This window comes from Phoca vitulina, unplaced genomic scaffold, assembly GCF_004348235.1.
Source record: "Phoca vitulina isolate PV1807 unplaced genomic scaffold, GSC_HSeal_1.0 scaffold8, whole genome shotgun sequence".
NCBI lineage: Eukaryota > Metazoa > Chordata > Mammalia > Carnivora > Phocidae > Phoca > Phoca vitulina.
Genome location: NW_022589711.1, coordinates 32036356 through 32061106, shown reverse-complemented (window position 1 = coordinate 32061106; position 24751 = coordinate 32036356). Strand labels below are relative to the sequence as shown.

The following is a 24751-nucleotide window of genomic DNA, read 5'->3' as shown; positions in this document are numbered from 1 at the left end:
AAACATTAATCTCTACACATATTTGTGTCATTCTGAAATTGTATACCCATATAAAGAGTGAGCAATTAAGGAGAAATGTTGACTTTCGAAAGTGTTTTCATACACATAGTTTTTCGGGACCCCTGGGTGGCTCAGTTGGTTAAGCCTCTGCCTTTGGCTTAGGTCATGATCCCAGGGTCCTGGGATCAAGTCCCAGCATCAGGCTCCTTGTTCAGCAGGGAGTCTATTTCTCCCTCTTCCTCCTCTACCTGCCGTTCCCCCTGCTTGTGCTCGTTCTCTGACAAATAAATAAAATCTTAAAAAGAAAAAAAAAACATGCATACTTTTCCTCCTGAAGAAAGTCCTGCAAGGTATAGCATTTTCTTACTTTGTCACCCTCACTTCCTCCACTGTAAAGAGATTTGCTGAACATCACATAGTGATTCAGCAGCAAAATTTAGCAAGAATTATCCAATTCCATTCAATTCCATGCAACCTTTATTAAGTAGGTCTAGACTCTAGGAATCATAACTCCCTTTACCCCCCAATCTGGGCTTCCTTTTCAAATGCTGTAGTATCTCCTGGGTAAGACAACAAGTAGAAAATTGTGATTCAGAAGAGAAAACCAAATTTCTTTGAAAGAGTGATTATCGAAGGGGGAGACAAACCATGAGAGACTATGGACTCTGAGAAACAAACTGAGGTTTCTAGAGGGGAGAAGGGAGGGGGGTTAGCCTGGTGATGGGTATTAAAGAGGGCACGTACTGCATGGAGCACTGGGTGTTATATGCAAACAATGAATCATGGAACACTACATCAAAAACTAATGATGTAATGTATGGTGATTAACATAACATTAAATAAATAAATAAATAAATAAATAAATAAATAATAAATAAATAAAGAGAGTGATTATCTAGGATACTAGCAGTGCTTACCCTCTTTGCTGCCCTGTCCTCTTTCTGCTGCTCCTGCTATACACCTCTTTCTGGGGGGAGAGTATGGGCAGACCCTCCTCCAGTCGCAACAGGCTAGGGTTTACTTGGGAATGGGAGGTTCTGAAAAGCTTCTTTTGTCAGAGATAGAATAGTCCTGATGCTTTGCTTTGTGTAAACTAAAAATTAAATCTCTGGTTAGAAAGATGGGTCATACGTGGTCTTCAGAACCATATCTTCCTGTCTTTTTTTTTTTTTCCTACATTCCAAAATGAATCCAACATGAGGCAAAATTTGAAAAATAGAATGTAAGCTTATCTATATTTTACATGAAACTAACATTCTTATTTGGGAGAAAAATAGGAGCTTCAATTGCGCCCGTTTTCAGCACTCTCAAAATGACAGCTGTACACAAAGGGAGTATCATCCCTCAGTGTCTAGAAGCTTCTATTCGAAGACCACTTGACCTAAGGGCAACTCTGTGTTCTTATCTCTAAATCTCACTACATAAAATCACTGAACCTCCAGATCTGTTATTCCTAATTTTCACAACTAAAATAATAGAAATGTTTTTAAAATATATGTTTTACTGACTCAAATATCTTTAATAGAGAGCTGCCACTGTGTCCCATGATATCCAACTGATAGCTTAAGGGTAAGGGGATCAACCAGCCCACCTAGAAAATCAGCTTCATGGGTACATGTGCCATGACTCTATAGAGGGTGAACTAGAAATATTTTAAAGAGTTTCGGCCGTTAGCTATCACTAGAGGTAAAAAATGAGCTGAATCAGTATACACTTAGTGCTTCCAATGTCTGTTGGTGACTGTTTCCACCAAGTTCACAGACCATGCTTCCCTAGCATCTACCAGAGTCCCAATTCTAACCTCTTACTGTGCCTGAAGCCTCAACTCCCCAGACCCTAAAGCATGCGTTAGGCATAGCAGTAAACAGGAATTGAGGATGCTCAGGCTATAGAGTCACCAAATCATGTAGGTTCCTCCTTCATTTCTGAAACCTTGAAATTATGAAAAGGAAATCTTATGGAAATAATTTTTTTTTTTCAATGCAGGACTCTTATGTGTTTGAAAGAAGGCGGTTGACTACATCTTGACCAAAAATATCCCTGTAGATAACATTTTCAGAAATACTAATCAGAATTATTCTTTAAATGCCAACCTAATTTCCCTGTTTGATATTCATGATCTCTACTGCTATAGCCAAAACCAATTATCCAACCCCACTTGTAACTCACCTACTACATGCAGTGCTTGGATGGTGAGGAAAGTATATTTGCTTGAAGAAATATTGCATAAGTATTCCCCACTGTCTGAAAGAATAAGATCCTTCAAAGTCAAGGAAAAGTCAGTCTGGTTTATTCGTTCTTTGTTCCAGGATACTCGGGGTCCACAGATAGTTGTATTTCGTGAGGAGCTCAGAAAGTAAGCCAGGATGGAGGAGGTCTCTTTTTCTACTTTGGACCAAGTGACTTTGAAGTCTTGATCCAGTAAAAAAATACTGTTTGTAAGTTCACATGAGAGTGAAAAATTTTCACTTTGCATTTTATGAAGGTCATCTAAAAACAGGATAGAAAAGGAAACAATGAAAATACAATTTCAAATGAATTTTCTAAGTTACACTTAGCAATGCTTCGAGAAATACCTTTGGAAATGCGTTTCTTGAAAGAAGCTGTGCCACCACCATTTTAACACTTCCCGTGATTAGGTTTAGACCTTCAAGGAGGTCTACGCCTGGACTAGCTAGTGAGGTGACATTACTGGTTTCTAACTCCTACACCTGAGAGTGAGTACTCAAGAATGCTGCTACCAGTTACCAGGCTTTCAAACTCAATGTTCTTCTTCTGTTGACCCCTCAAATGCTGGTATTCCCCAGGACCCTCCTCTTGCCACTCTGTCTACTCTCTAGTAGTCTCTATGGTCTCAACTGCTTCTTAATCACTTTCTGCACAAAGTCTCTTTTCCTGCACATTACAAGTATATTTCCAAATGTGTACAGGTAAGCCTCCACGGGACTGAGCTCTATGAGAGTAGGGACTCTGCTGGATATTCTCGGACATTCTTTACCCAACCACAGTGAACAGAATTGCTCCCTTTGTATGCTATTTTCCTAGTTTAATTTTTACATGTTTGTACTAGATGCTGTGGATCCAGAAATGAATAAGCATCCACATGCTTTTTTTTTTTTTTTTTAAGATTTTTATTTGAGAGAGTGAGAGCAAGAGGGAGAGAGTGAGAGAACGAGAGAACGAGAGAGAGAGAGAGAGAGCTCACAAGAAAGGGGAGGGGCAGAGGAAGAGGGAGAAGCAGACTTCCCATTGAGCAGGGAGCCTGATGCGGGACTCAGTCCCACAACCCTGGGATCATGACCTGAGCCAAAAGCAGACGCTTAAACGACTGAGCCACTCAGGCACCTCAAGTGTACACATTCTTAAGTTCACAGTCTGAGAGCAACAAACTTGGCGTATAATAAATCCTCAACAAGACAACATAGCACTGAGCCTAAGGAACCGTGGATGCTTCTGGATACTCAATTCTGAATAAACATGAGAAAATATGATTTTCCATAGAAAATATCTACAATTTAATATGAATATTTTCAACACTTTCTCATGTTTCCATTGCCGCCTGGAAAACTGAACATTGGCAACCATGCCTTTGACACTGAGATTATGTAAAGGTGGAGAATCACTCATAATTTAGGGTCTTCTTGGCAAGCACTTTGAGAATATGAAACTCAGGAAAAGAAGGCCAAAAAGGATAGCTGACCTCCACTTTCTCCATATAATGGGGATTTACTAAAACATTTTTCTTTGCTTCTAAAATATAAAACATTTTTCCTTGAAGTTTGGATAAGACGTCAAACTAATTTTTCCTCTTAATCATAAATAGTAGGTGATGTAGAGATTGATCAAAATTTCAGTTTGTTCAAATAAATGAGTATTAAAAACTGCTCGTGCTATGATAGAATTGTTGATAAAGTTTAATGGGCTAATACTATGTAAAGAGAATAAACAGAAGCAATAATACTAATGAATTTTTGTTTAGTTGAAAGATTGGCAAGCATCACAGATTGTGACCTAATAGGCAAGCTTTCTTCTCACATCTTTTAAAGTACAATTCAGGTAGAAAATTCTATTTAGAAGATGAATCAGAGAAATATGATAATATTCCTGAATAGATTTGCTACTTTCCATTTCACATGTTTTCCTTCAACTCAAACACCTAGCAGGTAGGAATTACTTCCATTTTGCCATTAAGGAGCTAGTGCTCAGAGTCAGTAAATATTAGACTTGGGACTACAGTCTTGGTCTTCTCACTGGTGAGGATGCATTTTTTCTTTTGTGTTCCATTCTTTCCCTATAAATCAATCCTCATTTCCTTCCAACCTCTGACATAGCACGTGCACACAGAAAGCCCAATGGAACCTACCTTTCATTGCCCATCCCCCTGTCCATGTTTGTTTCAGTAATGAGTTTTCAATAGCACATTCATAAGATAAATTTGATCCTGTAATATTTATCATACTGTCAACATAAAAAGGACCCAAAGATTCAATTTCTTCCATATTGCTTTCAGAGATGGATGTATTGTCAGTTTTCCATGTGATAAGTGGATGAGGATAACTTAACACACTACATATTAAGAAGCTGTCTGTGTTCCTCTTTTCATACTTCATCACAGGTGTGACGAAAGCTAGGAGGGAGAAAGAAGGACAATGAGGGACTGTCATTAGCTTCTTTTTAAGCCATCTGTCCACAACACTTATTATTTTAATACCTATGAAATGAAAAGCTAAACTTTATGAGCAAAAATTGGCAGTTACTAAAGGAAAAACAAAACCAAAACTATAGAAACTTAGGATACATACGGTGGTTATCACAAGTGAAAAAAAAAAAGCATGCATGAATTCTTAGCAATTAGCAATCTTAATTCTCTAGTAAGAGTTCTAAAAAGAAATCTAATGACCTCGCTGAGCAACCAATATAAACTAGAGCTCATGAAACACTCTGTACTCTCCAGGTAATAACTCAGAACCTTTTTGATTCTTTGTTTACACATGATCTTTAGATTTCTGAGTTAAAGTCTGAAGCAGCTAAGTGAGACAGAAAAAGAAGAAACAAGTGCTGTATAAAATAACCCACTAGAAAATGCCCCTCCCCCATAAATAAATAAGTTATAAAGTTAATACAGACAGAAAGCATATATTAAAATTAAACAAACAAATTAAGCCAATAATTCAACAATTTTAAAGAATATCATATGGGCAGAAATTAAGATTGATAACATTAGGTGCTGCTAAGACTAAGGGGAAAATGGATACTATTTTGCTGCTGGTCAAAGTAATGTATTACAATTTTCTGATACTTTTCTTTCTGATCATTTCCCACTATTAAATACAAGAATGCTCAGCACAACATTTGTTGTATAAATCATTGGAAATACCTGAATATCTACCAGCGGAAGAATGGGTGTATCAATTATAGCGTGTCTATACTATGAGATACCATGCATTTAAAAAATGAGGTAGATTTGTATGTATTGACTTGGAAGGAAGCCCATAGCATATTCAATTAAGAAAAAGGTATTTCAGAAAAACACGGAATGATATCATTGCTATGTTTTATAAAACCTTACATGCTTGCTTACCTCCCACCTTTAGTACCACTTTATTTATGATTTTTCTAGATGTTGTTCCCACATAGCATACATAAATTCCTTCATCCAGAAGGCTTAATCTTCTTAAAGATAAAGAGGCATTCCCATTGTGAATTTCACTATGGAAGAGGGATGTCCTGTTTGTGTATCTGCGATCTTGATTTTCCAAAGAGTCACTGTCTTTGTAGTATGAGTAAACATAGTTATCTTGATTCTTCCAGTGAATTACGACTTCAGGCTCACTTTCAAATGAGCAAGGGAGAATTATATCTTCTCCAAGTCTTCCAATGACTATTTGCTCTTCCTCAGTAGTAACAAGATTGGGGGAAGCTAAAAAGAATGTATCTAAAAATCAAGAGCAGGTATGAAGAGAATTAATGATGGGTGCTTATTTAGGGCTCTATCAGCACCATCTAGCAGAACTACCCTGGGTCAGCAGCCTGACCACTAACAGACCACAGCATCAAGAACCCTGGCTAGTCTGTTACTAGAAAAAAGCCACAAAGCTTGTGGTAGAGTTTCTGAAATTGTATATTATGCATACAGAAGACTCCTGTTGATTTTTATTCCTGAACACATTCACTTTTAACATCTACTACAACAATAACAAATTAGTTTATCCAGTTAACTAGACTCAGCAGGCTCTAAAAGATTAGAACAAATTTAACTTGGTTTCATTAGGAAATATTTGGAGTATGTAGAAGACAATGCTTGATTCAGGAATCTGTTAGAAATATGCAGACATTAGCTTCAAGCAAGGGAACACATGAGCAGGAGGAATCCAAAAGGGGAAGTGAAGTGACTCATTTATTTTGGCTTGAGGACACCTCTCGGGATATCCTACGAGTCAACTGAAATATAGTAAAGGAATATTATTCTGGATATAAATGTGGAAGTATCAATCATCCTGAGATATATACATACATATATACACATACATATATATTTATAATTTATACATATACTTTACTAATAACTTCAGAAATTAATTTTGAAAAGCAGATGGATTCATCACAATCAAGATTTTTTTTTAATTTTATTTTATTATGCTATGTTAGTCACCATACATCATTAGTTTTTGATGTAGCACAATCAAGATTTTTGCAAAGAAAATATATTTAGCCATTTCATAATCCTTGAAGGCAACATCCAGCTTCTTTGACTAATTCCCAAAACATTTTAAGTAGATTATGTACCCTATCTATGGATTTTAGAATATTAGAACCAGAAAGGGTCTTATCTTACAGATGATGGAGTAAACTCCTTTGGACCTTGGCCAAGACCACCCAAGATGGGAGAAGTGAGTGCTCATGTGGCCTTATCACAGTCTTTTCCCTCTGCGTCCTCTTCTGGGGCTCTTTCCACTCTGCTATGTCCCACTTCTCTCCCTCAGAGAGATTTAGTTTATTTCTGTACAAAGAACTATAGGGATGCAGTATTATGCTGAGAGAAAGACACAGAAAGGTGGTGGTGCGGGGGAAGGAGTGGTTTTTGTCAATCTCCCTAATTGTTCTACTAAACACCTCTAATATTCCCTTAGATAATTAAAAATGCTCATCACAGGACCAAGCAAAGCGGATAATGCCTTCTGTTAAGTGTTAAGTACCAAGCTTACACTTGAAAAAAAAAATCAATCACCAATCAATCAAACTTGTCTTTCTAGTGATTTTATATCTGGTAGCAGATAACAGATTAGAAAAAGCCTTAGAGTAGACAGAAGAAAATGTTATTTTTAATCTTCATGCAGGACCTCCAGTCTGTTTTCCTGTTTCTCATTAAGTGATCTTTTAGAAAAGTTCACAATGCTATGGCTACAGAGGACACCGCCACCTTGCATTGTGTACTCATGTCCCTAGCTCCTGATACAAACAACTAACACCTGGGTGTATTATAAAGGAACTCACCGTGAAATCCACTAAGAGATGGTACAAGAACGAGGATGATGGACAGCACCGCCTGTGACTTCATGTCTTGTGGAGGTCATACTAGCTATACTATCAAAGACAAGCAAAATATGCATATTATGTATGGATTTCAAATGCAAACAGGAATTGGAAAAGAGTGTCTGACTATAGGAGATCAGTTAAATAAACTACAGTACATCCACACAAATCATTCTTCTGCAGCCACTAAAGATGATACTGTAATAGATGGTTCAATGGCATGGAAAGAAGTTCTTAATATTATAGGAGAAAAACCAGAATACAATGTAACTTGTAAGTAGCATAGTCTCTTTTTAGAAGCACACACATTTCTGCACATCAGAGAAAGACATGACATATGACTAAATATACACTAGGATGTTAACTCTGTGGAGCAGAGTTCACCTCTAAAGCAGTGTCTACTATATAGTAGGTATTGAAAAATGGCTGTTGAATGAATAAAGATTTGGTATATGTTCAACAGTGGTTCTCTGGATAACAGTTTCTGTCTTTATTTTTAAAGCTTTCCACAATGGACATGTATTGCTTTCATAGTAAATATACTAAAAACAAATTCAGTTAAATATTAACACCAATTATGTTAACTATGGTGTTATTTATAATCACACACAAAAACAAAACAAAATCTGGAAATACATTCTCATATATTATAATAATAGTACAAATCATAAATCAGTCATTAAAATCATGATTCACAATGTTTCAAAAACTAAAACACAGAAGAAAATATAGATGGCAAACTGTATACATACAATATAATTCCAAGTAAGTAAAATATAACTGCTTTTCTCTGGTGATGGGATTATAGATAATTTTTACTCTTTTTAAGGGATAGCATATAATTAGTTTTAAATACCTCTAAAAGAAAATTTTAAAGAAATAATTTGGGATCCACACTATTAAAATGTTGTGTCATAAATTTATTGTAGGATATGATATTTAAGAATAATTAAGACTATTCTAAAAAATACATCTCTGTCCTTCATCACAGCAAAATTAAACCTGATAGAATAATTTATAGTTTCATCTTTATCTTTTAAATACTAGAAGAAAATAATTGTATGTATGGCCTTAGAAGAGGGCCTTTTTTAACAGGACTATACATTTTTTATAATAGATATGTCTACATAAAAATTGGAAAAGCAATAAGAACATATTAAAATACAAATAATCAGGGAATACATTTGCAGTATGACAAAGTTATCACTCCAGTAGCTCAGAGCAATAGATAAAATGGCAAAGCAAAAACTTGTAAAATAGTATTAGTTATGAAAATAAGACCTTTATATTTTTTCTTATTGATGTATTTGCATGTATAATGTATGAAAAGATGTATCACAATGATTATTTCTGAATAGTAAGATTACAAGTAATCATTAAACCCATTTTCTGCTATGAACATATGTAAATATTTAATAACACTTTTACCTTTGTAGGCTACTTAAAAAAAAACAAACAAGCAAAAAAAGCATTTTCTTTCCAAGCAATAATTAATTCAGATCCACCTTGCTTAATGTAACTTTGGGGCATTCCATATCCACGGTCTTACTATATAGGTTCACTTTCTCATTATTCATAATGATTCCAATATTTGCCACCTTTCTTTGAAAATTCCAATGTTTCTTTTCCCCCATGTCTCTTTCAGCTGATGCTTTGCCTTCATTAATGACAATTATGGATACTCCCTCACCCCCACCACCAATTCAACCAACCCATTAACAGCTGTGTCTACTCTTTCTGTTTCCCTTTCTCCTCTTACAGAAAGCCAACCCTTTCACTTTTGCCCTGCTTCCCATATTTTTTACATTCAAGAAATTTATCCCTGCAAATATATCCCTTCCTCTAACGTATCATCAGTTTCTCTCTCCCCACTAGATCAAGCCCCTGAGTATAAATGCCCCAATAAGTCCTATCTTAAGAACATGGAAAAAGCTCCACCATATTCTCCTCTGGCTCTTGACTAGCTGTCTACCTATGTCTTAGCCCTATTAACTTCTTGAAAGAATTGTCCAAAGAGCCACCCCCATTTCCCTTTTACTAATTCCCCTCAATCCACTCTGGCCTCTATCTGTGTGACAGGTCCCTACCCCTGTCAATGTTTCCAAGAACTTCCACGTTGCCAAAACAATAGATATGATTTGTCCTCATCTTATCCAATCTCACAGCAGAATTCAACATAATTGGTCCTTACCTCTCTGATGGAAGATTCCTCTCTTGTTTCCAGCCCAACTTGTTCTCCTGGTTTTTTCTTCCTCACTGCTGTTCCCCCTCTGCTTGCCCTATTTATGTGGAAATAAGGGAAGTTCTCAAGTCTTATACTTTCTCTGGACTCTCTCCCTAGGGGAGTTCTTCTATTCCATGGCTCTGAATGTCATTCTGTATGTGAAGGATTCTGAAACTTATCTATTGAGTCCAGGTCATATATTCAATTGTCCATCTGATTGGTTCACTTAGATGCCTTATAGGCATCAGAGAATCAACATGAACCCTTGATTTTTACCTCATTCCCTTTACCATTTCTCCCTGCCTTACCCCAAACAAGACAACAAAATTACCCAGAATTACTCCCAGTCATTTTTGTTAATGGCTTAGATAACGCTCCATTATTTGTGCATTCACCAACTCTACCATTACTGTCTCTTCCAAAGCCACTATCATCTCTTACCTGAAATATCTAAAATAGATATCTGACTGGTTACTGCTTACAGTCCACTATCAATGCAGCAGCCAAGAGTCGTATTTTTAAATGTAAATCATTCTATGACATCCTCCTACTGAAATCCTTCCAGTGGCTTCCCACCATATTCAGACCCAAATTTTTAACCCTAGCCTACCAAGCCTTGCATACTCTGGCTCCTAGTCCTGCCTGCCCCTCCAGCCTCTTCCATAAAAGCCCACAACATACATTCTAAAAAAGCTTGTGAACACAAGTGCTCCAATTCAAGGGTCAGCATGAGCTGAAAATTAGGCCCTTGAGAACTACTTAATTCATGTCTTTTGAATAAAATGACAAATTACAGTAACCCATTTATCATCTAAGATAAAGTACTATGAATAAAAAAACATACTCAACCTCTTCTACACAAATGCTTGATTTAGCTCTGTTGAAATAATTTCAGCATTCAGCTAAGTGAGGCAGTTAATGAGTATTTGGCCCTATTTTTATGCCCAAGTTTTATTTTTAGACATTTATTTTCTTCCCCAAAAGCAGCAGAAATCTTCCACCTTGAATTAAACTGAAGTTACCCAAGTTGCAATCAGCACCCTTACAAAAGGGTTCAAATGTTAGAAGCATCTTGTTCTGGTACATTTTGGCTGGACTCCAGATGTGGGGGAGAAAGGCAGAGAAGCAGCCTCTGTAATGGAACATGGCAAAACGAAATCCAGATGCTAAGACTAATCAGAAGAGAAAAATTGAGGCCATTCTACAAGCATAAAATAGGGAGAACAGAACAACTACCCCTGGACCCATCTTGACAGCTACAGACCACACTGACTGCAGCCATCAACACTAACTGTGACAATAATGACAAACGTCATTTGTGTTCAGGCCAGACTCTCTAGCCTGCCCATCACTAACCCTCAAGACTAGACCTAGCCTCATAACTGCTGGCCTAAATATGACCAGAGCTACATCGCAAGTCAATTTGTTTTTGAAAACCAAGGATGTTTCACATCACTTGCATCACGCCAGTCCCCTTTATGAGTTCCTTCAGGAAAATCAGCTTCCAGGGTGTACATTCTCCTCTGCATTGTTTTTAAGTTCAGTGCCTCACCAGAGTGATCTTGACTCTGAGCCAATTCATGAAAGTCATAACAAAAGGAAAGTCTTTGTAGCATCATAGGGATTTCTCCTAAGCATCCACTTAGATTTTAATAGGATTGACTTTGTTAAGATAGAAAAAAAGAACAAAAGAACAATTTTAGGATTACCCTCTCTTTACTCAAAAAAATTTCCCCTGATGTTTTACAATGGCAGTCCACCAGTTGAGGATTCATACATTGGGTTGAAACTTTGAATCTCTAGGGGTACTGTCTTTGTTTCAGGCTCTGTTTGGTTTTTCATTTCGCTGTTGTTGTGGATGGAAGAGTAAGTCTTTGTAACTGGGTTAAGGTACACACTAATACATTTTTGGGGAGTTGTAGGGGTGCAGCTGCAGAGCAGGAAGAATGAAGGAAAAGGGGAAGTGAAACAAGGAAGAAGGGAAAGTAGGTACGAGGTGGTGGTTGCCTTGGCCATAGCTTTAGAACAGAAAACAGAACCACTTGCTCAGATCTCCAGGCATCTTCTACAGAACCACAAATCCATCAGAGAAAAAGAACCAAAGGAATCCATTTATAGGTTTTCCCTGTGACATTTAGCTCCCATGTTCCTTCTAGTTGTGCACCTGACCCCTCAGCCATAGAGGACAGCCATGAAGGAAGCCAGAGGTCATGTCTCACAGTATGGTATCCTGAGTCTCGAAATACAGGGCAGGGGAACCACCGCCTCTGTGAGCTTCCCCTGGAGACTCATGTCTGGACTGTGGTCGTTGCAGCTCACACTGTGGTGGGTAAAATGGTGGACATGCTGAAGTTGGCCTCCCCAGGGAAGGTGGGGTCTGTGCTGGGGCAGTGGTGTTGGGGCAGGGGCTCTCTCTGTCCAACCAGTTGAGGGCCCAGGAAACAGGTGAAGCCAAGAAAATCTAAGAAGGTTCATAAATTGGGCCCAATAAAAGCAGCTATTTTAGAAACACCACACATTTAATATCTGATATTTTGTATATTAGCAGACCATTAATCTCCTGCATGGATCCCCTGTGATCAGTTTTACTAGTTCAGGTTTCATGCACACATTGCTCAGCTACTCTCACCTTTTTCAGAGGATTGCCCTTAGGTGATGAAAGCTGTGATTCTGGGAGTTATACTCCTTCTCTACTCCTGACCCCAGTCAGTGGTAGCTTCAAGTCAAGAAACATTTTGTGGTCCAGAGCCTCTCCCAGGGAATGAAGCTGAGACTTTACCTGAAGCCATATCCCTGCTTAGCTCCTTCTTCTGTCCCATCCTGTTCCCACAATTCTTCATACTTTCCTCCTGAAGACAGTCCACAAATCCCCATCTCCCATGGGGTTGATCCCCTGGAAGCAGCGCCCACAGAGCCTGAGACAAAGACTATGAGGAGGAGGGGCACTACTTTGCCTCCAAGGGCCATTTTCCACTTTAGACTCCTATCACAAAATGTTCCTTCCTGCCAAAAAGGTAGGTTATATAATATCCTCCTCAGTAGTGCTGTATACAAGAAAGAATATAGCTGGACAGAGTGGTGGTTTTTTTTTAGCAAGAATGCCGCAGAGCCAAGACAACAGACAAAAGAAAACGCCAGGGTTAACAAGGCAGACGGCAGGCGTTTTGTTGAGCATATAAGGGTAGTAAACAACTGAATAAGACTCCATTAAGTGAAGTGAGTTTTGAACATGTGCAGATGTAAGGCCAAGGACTGCTTTAAAAAAGTCAGCTCTCCCTCTGTAAAACACACTGATGGATGCCCATGGCATGCCAAATGCCTCTGAGAAGCCAGTCTGCTGTTTCTGTATACTTCTCCTCCCACAGGTTCAGTGTGTTAGCATCACTAAATAATTTAAATGTTAATTGATTAAATGTGAGGACAAGACAAACCTGGTGTTTCCCCAACAAGTAAGTTGAATAAGATGAATGCTCTGGAAAGGCTAAATAAAAGCAAGTCACAGAAAAGGACAGAAGAAAATTCTGCTATTGGATTAGGTGTCAGAGAGACAGTAGTAAAAGACTGAGAGCAAATTGTGAAGAACTAAAAGGAGCCAAACTCTTCTATAACAATCTGAGTACCGAGTTCTCTGGCCACTCTCAAGAAATGAAAATTGGAAACACTGGATGGTGTGCTACTAAGTTTGTGCAAGAAAGAGAACACAGAAAATCAAACAGTGCTTCACGCTCAGAACAATGCCTTGACCCCCTCCACTCAAAAACCTAGAAAGTAATAGATGGACACTTGTTATTTTAATTTTAAAAACCATTCAGAATATATAACTTAGATACCTAATTTTTTAACTAACCCAACAAGTGGGCCTCACTGTGTCAGATGTAAGGATTTTGAGGGAAGTAATGAAAGCTCTGAAATGCTATGGTGACCTCTCACCACAGACAATGTGAGAACAAGTATTTCTAACACAGAGAAGCAGCAGTAGTACCTGGGGGGGTCAAAGGAGCCTTCCTTCCTAAGGTCGGGTTAGGGTTATCACCCAATGCCAGTAGAACCCCATCCGGTAGTGGTCACGGCTGCTATATTTATTTATTTATTTATTTTTTTTTAAAGATTTTATTTATTTATTTGAGAGAGAGAATGAGAGACAGAGAAGCATGAGAGGGAGGAGGGTCAGAGGGAGAAGCAGACTCCCTGCCGAGCAGGGAGCCCGATGTGGGACTCGATCCCGGGACTCCAGGATCATGACCTGAGCTGAAGGCAGTCGCTTAACCAACTGAGCCACCCAGGCGCCCTTCGGCTGCTATATTTAAATACATCTATTGCATGGTAAGTGATATATTCAGTATTCCCCATTTTCAGTATGAGATTAACCATTTTGACTCGATCCCCGTGTCATCCTTTCAATTCCAGAAGGAAAGAACTCCTCCTTGTACCTATGTATCAAGGTGCTAGGGTTGAGTGACCTGTAACAGAATAGCAGAATCAAGGATTTGGTGTAAAAAAAAAAGGCAAAACAATCTTTACAAGACTTATTCCTAGGTGTGTAGATTGCTTAGAGCTTTTATTAAGTGATGCTTTATAGAGATCTGCTTTCTGGCAAGTACTTGTGCCTATGGACACCTGAATTAGTGGCTTTCAGTCCTTAGAATTTAAAGCTGTAGCTAACTCAATTAGCTGGTGCACAAGACAGGGAGGACTGCTGGCCTAGGTCTGCATATACAGCTTAGTGGGTCATTTAAAAAGTATAGTGGTTGTGAGGTTGACTTTGTATCTGTGAGTTTTCTCTACAGTTCAGAGTCAATTCTGCCAAATAATCTTTGTTTGTAAAGCTCCATTGCTTTAGCCTTATCTTCTACTTACAATCCATTCTTAGAGTCTGATAATGTTAAAGTTCTGAGAAACAAGAGAAAATGAAATACCTTAAATTTATCCCAACCTCCTAGGAAACAGGATTAGATCATTGTTTGTACAGTACCCCAGTCTGTCATCCACCAAGCTTAACCATCTTTTCTGCCATTGGAAACATACAATTTGAGCATCTCTTATGGGTCACAAACAGTACAGGGATGAGTCAGTCCCTAATCTCACAAATCTCAGGCTGGGACCAAAAGATTGACGGATTATATAGACAAATAAATCATAATACAGAGATACAGGTTGCTGTAGGAACTCCCACGAGGTGCTATGGAAGGACAGAAGAAAGCTCTTGAGCTTAGTGGGGCAGGGTGTTAACAAGAGTTTCTCAAAGCATTGAGTTTTGAAGGACAAGCAGAAGCTGGCCTGTGGGAAGAAGTACAGGGAAGTGGAGGAGGGGAGATATTTTCTAGGCAGACAATAAAACAAAGAAACAGCTGCAAGAGAGAACATAAATACCAAGCAGGCCACGTGGAAGAAAAAATGCTGGAAAGGTGTGCAAAGGCCAGATCGTGACCATTCTCGTAAGCCACACTGAGGAAATAGAAAGCTAATGATGAAGTCAGATTTGTCTTTTGGAAAGATCCCACCGGTGAGATTGTAGCAGATAAATAAAAGGAGCCAACCTGAGAGCATCAACGAAGTAAATGTGACAGGAAACCATTTAAAAACAAACTTAATAGCACGAAATAGATAAAATGTGAAAGCACCCTGTGGGAGACACTGGTACCATTTCCCTTCTTTGCTAACAGAACTCCTCTGCCCAGCCCTGTGCAAGACGTGACCCCCTCTAGCTAACAGAACAGAGGAAGTGTCCAGGAAGGGTACGTGAGATGGCCACACAGGCTCAGTGTGCGAGGGGGAGTCCTCCACATTTGGAGAAGGAGGAGCTGGGGTGGTGACCACTGGGAAGAACTGGAACCTAGTCAGAACTTTCCAACTGTCCTGGAAACTGAGTTCAGCAACTAACCATGTTCTCACGACTCTTGAGTATTGAAACCCAATTATAATGTCTGTATGTCTGCCTTTCCCTCCTTCTAACTCTGAGCCCAAGGGAAATAGGAAAGTGTGGCCAGCTTCTTGCACTGCTTTGTCTCCAAAATGAACTACTGAAATCAAACTGAAAAAAAATTTTGGGACACTGTTTTGGACAATGAGACATAAGCAGAGGTCTGTTGGGAGGATTTCTGTGGAAACTTTTGTATCTTTATAAGACGGATAGATGCAAGAGCAGAACTTCATGACAACCCCTTCCCTCTGCTTTCTGAACACGGATTTCATGCTGTAGCTGCAGGAGCCACCTTCTAGATGTGAAGGAACAAGTGTGAGGATTAAAAAGCCAACATAACAAGGATCATAAAGATGATAGAAAAAAATGGGGTTTGTAATGATATTGTTGAGTCCAGCCTATTCTAGATCTTCTACCTTTAGACTTTCTGCTAATTAAGTAATACATTTAAACTGCTATGACTTGGGCCTACAAATGTCTCCAAATATTCCAAGGTGTGACACAAAATAAAAGTATCTTTTTTACCTGATGAAGAGCAACACAGGAAGTTCCATTTTTGTCTACATAAATAAATCAATGGGAAAAAAAATCTCTCTTCCCACCACAATAAAATATTGACAGAGGTTTTGTCATATTTTAAGAGTTAAGTTAGAGACATGCATTTTCTTGCTAATAGTGGCAAAACCACTTTTAATCTTGAAGCTAAAGCAAGCATCAGTTATGAGCCATTGGAATTTTGTAGTGACTTTAATGTGCCTTATGGGTTTTTTTTTGTTTTTTTTGTTTGTTTGTTTAAAGATTTTATTTATTTATTTGAGAGAGAGAGAATGAGAGAGAGAGAGCACATGGGGGGGGAGGGGCAGAGGGAGAAGCAGACTCCCTGCCGAGCAGGGAGCCCAATGCGGGACTCGATTCTGAGACTCCAGGATCATGACCTGAGCCGAAGGCAGTCGCTTAACCAACTGAGCCACCCAGGCGCCCATTGTGCCTTATGTTTTTTGTAAGAAGAGGTTTCTAACAGCAGAACACATTAACCTTAAAAGTCCCCTTTCTTTTTAGTGTCAACATTAAAAGGAAAATACTGATATTCAGCTGAAGCAGTAGCTTGCAAATATGAAGTTTTCTATTATACAACTAGAAAAGAGTTTGGCTAGCTATTTCACCCTCTAGGGCCCCTGTTTGTCCTTATTTCTCTTTAAAAAAAGAGAGAGAGAGAGAGAGTAAATGCTTGTTTTCCAGAGGCCTTTAAAAATAAGGCTATGGGGTAGTAAAGTGACTTCATAGTATACAACTAAGACTTGCATATTGGTAGGAAGAGTGAATTTGACAAGTCATAATGCAATGATGTATACTTCAACATCATAAGTTTAGTGTTGAATTTATGAAGTTAAGACTAGAGAAGGGACAATATAAAAGTTTTAAGTTGATCTGTAGACCTTTCAGTAGCGGAGTACATGAGTTTGACTCATTCATACACATGGCTCCACTCACAGATCAAGCTGCCCAGACACACCTAATAAGTCAGCCTCTGCTCAGTTCTACTTGATTCTATAGCTAGAAGTTCTCCCAGGGGTCTTCTGGATTCAGTAAAGACACTGGAACATTCAGGGAGGGAGAAAGGAAGAGAGATGGAGAGAGAGGGGGTAGGGATGGATGGAGGGAAAGAAAGAGAGGAGAGAGAGAAAGAGACACAGAGAGACAGACAGTAACCAGTGATGATAGGATTCTTTAAAGTGAAGCATCTTTGTTCATGCTCTCATTTGTTCAGGCAGTGAGATCCAGTCCCTGCATGATTCACTGTAGAATGATGACTGCTTCTCATTGCCTTGGCTTCCCATCCTCACTCTCCAAAGATCAGCTACTACCTTTCTTTGTGAAACAGGAATTCTCTCATCTGATCTCCTCTGTATCAACCCATCTTCTGGTAATTCCTCCCTGTCCCAATTCTGTCCCCTCTTCTCTTTCCCTAGACCTTAACCCTGACCCACCCCAGCTCCCCTTCTCTCTTTCCCCATGCCTACAAACACACTGAATAACATTCCTTGACCCTGTGGTTCCCTCTCCTTGTGACCCTAATTCCCAACAAACTTTACCTCCTGAGCTGTATCTGGGACCATATCTACTACCACTCCTTCTCACTGTGTACTGACTTTAAAAATCCTGTGAACCAGATTCCCCCTACCAATCCTGAAATCATTTTTGAAAAACCCCAGTGACACAAGTGAAAAACCCAAAGACATTTTTAAACGACATGGGGGAACATTTGGCTACTCCTTCCTTGCCATAAAATGGGGTGTTGTCTACATTTGTGGGGACCTTGGGTGGGAGGAATTGGCAGGTCAGAAGAGCAGATGATGTAAATATCTAAAGATGGATGAAAGAACCCATATGAACAAAGCTTACTAGGAGGTCCTATCTGCTAAAAAACTAAATAAATAAATAAAATAAAATATAGTTTTCTCTTGCATTTATTACTTTTTTGTAATATTAGCAGGTAACATCTCAGTGCTATTAAGCATACAGTAATGTTATATACATGGTAAATCTAAACACAATCATGTGAGGTATTATAATTTCCATTTTAGAGATGAAGACACTGAAGTTTATAGAGGCTAAGTAACTTGCTCAAGATTACAAAGTCAGGACTTTAAAGGATATCAGGTTCATGACTTTGAGGCCCTCCATTAACCACGCTACTATGAAACTTTACAAGTGACATCAGTGATTCACCGCCTCTAGGTTATTCCCCAGAGAACCAGCTATCGAGGAGCAAATGGTCCGTTCCAATGGTCCCTTTAGTCTTTTTGAATCTTGACCTTTTTTGGAGTTTTGGTCCCAATTCAAAGAAGTTGTTTTCTCTTAGGAAGTGTTGATGGCAATTGTAAAACCATGTATGGTTTAGTAAAGAGGTTAGCATAGTGATTCTAAGTGCCTTCTCTGCTTCCACTTGCTCAGTTCTCCAGATAGGGTTAACTGTGCATTCTGTTAATTATTAATAGTAGCTTCTTCCACAGTGCCCCAGGTTGGATGATAAATGGTCACCCTACGTATGTACCATTGCTGTCTTAGTATTCTTTAAGCATTGATTTCAACATGTAATCAATCTGCTCAAATCAAGAGCTCCTGCTAAATGTGTAGGGGACATTTCTGCCTGCCCCACTACCTTGCCTTCAAGGGAACCCCTCCTCCCCATTTCATTTCATTCTGGGAAGGGGGTTGCTGCTAATCTGTGTTGGCAACAATGTCCTACTCTATCATTCCAACCAAGAATAGGCTAGTAATCCAGGTGTGGCAAATCATGGCAACCCATCCAAAGAGTGGGCAAGTGATCCAAGAAAGGCCAAAGCACATCTGAACATTAAATGAGAATATCTTTTTCCACTAAGACTTCTAGGCTGGGAGACTGTTTGAAACTAATGGCAGCAATAAACTCCTGCCACGTGAAGAGAACTGTTTGACAGAAAGAAATCAATCAATGGCAGGGAGTGCAGAGAGAGGCTGAGGGTGAGAACACAATGGCAAGTAGGCGAGTGCACCTCGCATACAGAAGTGCCTGCCAATAAGCACATCATCATGGCCTTGGTTGCCACACTTCTTAATTCAATTCTATAAACTACCCCAGTATCTTTCCATTTTATGTGTGCTAACCAAACCTCTTTTTTTTGCCTAAGCTAATTTGAATTTTGTTTCTATAACTTGCATATAAAAGTGTCCTGACACCTAATCCCCCCAAATTTACCTTCAATAATATTCAAAGATATGAAAAAAATTTTAAATAAGGTCCCATTTCTAACCTGGCAGAATGACAAAGATTAGATAGAGAGACAGATATCTACACACACACATATGCATATATACATTTAATATTCAGTTCTGGAAAAGACGCTTGGAGACATATTATTGGCGATGGTATACACTGATATACAACTTTCTGGAAAGAATTTGGCAATATTTATCAAATGCCTTTAAAACTGCAAGACCTTCAGTAGTGACAAGCAACAGATGTAAGACTTAAGCAAGAAGGAAATGTATTATAAAGAGACTGGGGAACTCAGGACTGGAAGATGAACCTCCAAGCTTCAAAAGAGCAGACAATGCCAGGAAAGTCAACAGCAGGAAGCCAGGAGACCTCTCAGGTTCTTTTACACAGTGACTCAGTTTCAATCAACTTGCTCCAGACTAGATCATCGTTCTACTTTCCAAATTGGAGAGACCATGTATTTGTTACATACTTTTACTCTTGGGGAAGCCAGCCATGGTAGGGAGAGAGGGCAACAGAATATAAGCTGTACAGTCAGCTCATTGGTATATTTCTATACATGAACCTTTGGCTGCCCAACACACATAGCCAAAGCTGCCTTCACTTACCACCACCAAAACACTCTACGGACAATGGCAAGCTTACTTACCTCCTTCGCTGTGGGAAGAAGTCCAAGTTACAGAAGCTGCTGCATCCAGGAGTAATAAAAGATTTCACAAGGGCACTGCTCAACAAGATCAGCACTTCTCAAACCATCTACAGTAAAGGAACAGTAAATTTTTGTTTCTAATCTGTCATGGACAAATTCACTGGGAAAACACAATAAAGATGAATTGCTAGATAAATGAAATTAAACATAAAATGCAAGCCTTGATTTTTTATTATTATATACAATAGGCATAGAAATGTTGATAGCAATCTAACAGAGTAATTTTAAATACTATCTATTTCTATACTTCTTGCATCATAAACCAGTAATAAACAGCTCACACACTGGCACCAGCCTGCAGAGCCCCACTTTGAGTGGTTCTACTTTAGAATATATTTATTCCCCCTCAAATTCTGCTTCAGTCTATGGTCCAAGAGGAATACTTTACCATCACCAATACACTCTACATACAATATGGATAGAAGACATTTTGTTCTAAGTCATGACACAGCAAGCAAAGAAACAGACCATAGTTTTTCTGTCTGCCACTTCTCCCTAAACCAGAGCTAGTATTTGTGCCTTCCCTTTTCTGTTAACTATTCTGTGATCTCCTTACCTTCTGCCAGTCCCTTAGCTATGTCCCCGATGGGGTAGCCTGAACCTTGATCCTTGAACTGTTTCAGTTCTTTGGGGTCTTAGCTATGGTCTTACCAATGTCTCCCACTACCCTTTCCCACTGAGAATATAAAAGAAAGGGATCCAATATGTTCCTATCATAGTCCTCCTAACTGCACAGCAGTAATCATAGTATTCTTACTAGGCATGGTCAGTCACCCCAGCTAATACAGTATCCCACTTTTCTACCATTTGCCCCCTGGCATGAAGAACCCAAATGACCTGTCTTAGTTTCTGATTCAGAAGTACTACACGGTATGTTACAGATGTGTGGTGTGTAACATGCACTACTACCCTGTAGTACTGTTACAGTGTAGTACTGTACGTTACACACGGTATGTTGCATCCAGTCCTCAGGTACGAAAAAGGAGGTTGAATGACATTAAAAGCCTCAGTGAGTAAAAAGCAGAGTAGCTTAGTTATGATTGTTAGACACTTCAGTCCCTCCTCAGTCCATGGTTCCTAGATCCACACCTTCTAACTATGCGGACACAGTTCCTTATCGAGAACACTGGTTCAGAGCTTACCCAGTCTTCTGTGAAGTAGCTATGTCATCAGGTAGAAGATGCCCTGAAAGATTGCAGGGCTAAGTTTTTAGAGACCATTCCACCATGGGGAAGTCTTGCGGCTTCACTGATACAAAATATAAAATAAGTGAATTACATTTGAATTAGTCCATGGCTTGCTTTCTTTGCTTTTGATCAAGGAACTGCCTTCAGAACCAATTTGGATAGGGTAACGACTGAGTATGAAGCATTCAGTAAGACTGCAGTTGGTAGTTCTGGCAAAGGCACAGCCGGGCAGAAGGGAAATACGATCCCTTCCATAGCAGAAGCAATTACACATAATCCAGCAAAAGAGCCGACTTGTCTTTGTTAGGTGTGATGTCACATCAGAGATGTAGGCTGGTCTCTAAGGCTGACAAAGAGCACTCAGCTAGGGCATAGCCTGGTTTGCTTTGATGAGGGAAAGGCTGTGTGTCGGAGCCTATACAGAGTCTATCTGGACTCCTCTGGCCACCTTATTCATGTTTCATGTGACTGCTCACCAGAAAACTTTCGCTACAGAAGAGGCTCTCAATCACGTGACCAGGCATTGATGGAGTCGGTTCAGCTCAGCCTCCATTGCTCATTGCTTGCCAAATGGGTCCCGAGTGGTATATAAGCAGTCTGCTCATGCAATTTATATGCCTCATAGAACACTGGAAGGCACACTTTTTTGTAGATATTGGATCCCTGATCATAGACTCTAAAACTCAAGTATCTTCTTCATATACTCTACGCTATCTGGCCTACCTAGATACAACTTCTGAAAGGAATGTCCTTGGCTAAAGAAAGCAAAGCCTATCTCAAAATCTAGGAGCTTTTATTGCAATTCTATTAGGATTTGCCATGGACAACATTCAGTATCCAGACCTGCCTCAGTCACTGCGTAAATTTCTTCCAATGAGGAGGCAACACGTGGACAGAAGTTACAATGAGAATCAGCACCTGATTAAGTAATAATGTGTTAGGCAGGTTTTCTAGTACCAGTTCCATCTTTTCTATGGCTCAAGGTCCTGACAGGCAGACCTGTCAGCATTCCAGCTTCCATGAGGTGACTTCATCCCTGGGATCCCATAGTATCAATTCCTTCCACCACATAAGTGACTTCCTACTGTTCCATGAGTTTCTCACTATCTTCTTGATTTCCCAATTCCTCTATTATCTGACTGCCTGCACTAAATTCCCTCTGTTGTAAATAATTGAAGTGGATGCTATTTTCCTGGACTCTACCTGTAGGGCAGCTAACTTTACTTACACTGGTCTCTGCAGGACTATAATCAACACACCTTTTTTCTCTGACTATATAATGGGAATATCTATCCTTGGCAAATTTTGGAATCCCCAAATTAATCAGCTCCCTGACCTCTTTTGTAAAGGCTAGAGTAGGAGAGCCAGATGGTAGAATTTTGCATACTCCATGCCTTCAAAATAGTTGATCAAAGTAATACCATATCCTAGGATACTTTCAAGGGCTTGAGAGAGGTATATATGAATATTCATACCTTTTTCTCATCTAGTTCCTTGGTTTAGCCATTGCAACATTAATGACAATTGAAGAATGAAAGTTGTTCTTTATGTCAAAAAACTGGGTGATGGGCATTAAGGAAGGCATGTGATGTGATGAGCACTGATGTTAAATGCAGCTAATGAATCGTTGAACACTACATCAAAAACTAATGATGTACTATATGCTGGCTAACTGAACATAATAAAAAAACTAATGACGTACTATATCGCTAATTGAATTTAAATAAAAAATAAAATTAATTAATTAAAAAAATAAAAAAAGTCAAAACCAAAACCAAAACAACAACAAAACTCCCAACAAACAAAAAATAGAACTAAAATGCTGGCTCATCAGTTTAATTCCATGTTTAATTTGAGCCAAAGATTTCTGCTTGTCTATTTCTTGAGTCCTGAATATTGCACTGCCTTTGGATTTCTGACCACACCCGGTTGGAGTCTGCAATCAGTTGCTTTCAGCATGACTCCTCCTAACTCTGCTGAGTTTAGGGATCCCATTTTCATTGCATCTCTCTCCTCTGCAGTCTCCTCTGGCCTACAAAAACAGACAGCAATGTGCATTTTTAAAGAATTCTGCAACCTGGCTCAGTAATCTGTTTCTCCTGGGAAATAAGAGTCTTCTGAGCCCCAGGAACAGAACAGAATGGGAGGTAGGTGGGCCAGATACACACATGTATCCAAACTAATGTTTCCAGTTCTTGCAGACTTTGAAAGCAAAAAAGCTGCAGAATGATAGAGGGGCGGAAATTCAATGTCACCTACTGTAGGACAGCATTCAACAAAGGTTTGCACTAACCACGTCATCAAACTTGAAATGAAGGGTGGCTGCCTAGGCTAGCTCATTGAATAGAGACTGCCTGGTGAGTACTACAGTAATGATTTCAGCAGATCTGAATTTCTGAAATTTCCTCTGAAATGTTTTCTGCTCTGTACCCTTTGAGGCATGTATGTGCTGAATTTAAATTCATTTTTATTACTGAGAGAGTAATAATGAAAAGAGGGATAGGATATTGGGCCATGTACAGTTGCCAGATAAAATACAGGATGTCCAGTTAAATTTGAATTCAGATAAACTAATACTTTTTTTTATAAGCATGTCCTATGCATTATTTGGGACATACTTATGCTAAAGCAAATCATTCATTGATCTGGAATTCAAATTTAACTGGGAATTTTGTATTTTTATTTGCTAACTCTGGCATCTCTACAGTTGGGGGACATTTGGCATTAGTTTCTTTTACATATAAAGGAGACTTCGCTGCATTTAGGCAAGGGAGTATAAAGAAGCAGGTAAGAACTAAGGCTATGGAGTGAGGGTGCCTAGGTTTGAGTCCTATCACTTCCACCTAACGACTGTGACCTTGGGCCAGGATTAGCTGCATAATTTCTGGCACCGGTGTGCCTCACGAGCCTCTGTTCTCTTCCTTTTGGAAAGAGCTATCCAGACACCCAGAAATTCACTCTGAGGAGAGGTCTGGTTGCCTGAGGGTAAGAGGCTGATGAGATATTTGGCTACCGCTTACCATGAACATTTACATTTCTGTCCCAGAACACAGAAGGCAGTCTCACTGCCTTCCAATCCAGTAAGATTGAATGACTGATTCCAAATACTACCATTCTCTAGGTATCATTGTATATTACATGAAGCCCACCATCAGTATCAGTTAGGGGTTGCCCCTCCATTTTTTTTTTTTTTTAGTGACAATAGGTAGGAACGCAGAATAACAAGCAAAACAGATTCGGGGAAAGAAGTCTAAGACTGCTCATGTCTCAAGCAAGGGCCACACAAATCAGCTTCTGGATGGAATAAGAGTAGTGCTCGAAACCCAGCTGCAAGATCCTGAGGTCATTGCACCCGGGGCCTGAGATGACCCTACCTTTTCTGCCTCTGTGTCAGGTTTCCAAATCTTCCCTTTTTTAG

The 24751-nt window shown here is 39.3% G+C and overlaps 1 protein-coding gene across 1 annotated transcript in view; it reads right to left on the bottom strand.

The window, feature by feature from the left end:
- HHLA2 (HERV-H LTR-associating 2) overlaps positions 1 to 24751 on the bottom strand; it is a 126036-nt gene that overhangs the window by 5727 nt on the left and 95558 nt on the right. The window contains exons 2-7 of the mRNA XM_032406488.1: positions 20087 to 20193; positions 9725 to 9812; positions 7495 to 7584; positions 5582 to 5935; positions 4364 to 4627; positions 2170 to 2490 (exon numbers count right to left, since the gene is read on the bottom strand). Coding sequence (XP_032262379.1) covers positions 2170 to 2490; positions 4364 to 4627; positions 5582 to 5935; positions 7495 to 7558 — 1003 coding nt within the window. The 5' untranslated portion in view covers positions 7559 to 7584; positions 9725 to 9812; positions 20087 to 20193. The remainder of the gene's footprint in view (positions 1 to 2169; positions 2491 to 4363; positions 4628 to 5581; positions 5936 to 7494; positions 7585 to 9724; positions 9813 to 20086; positions 20194 to 24751) is intronic.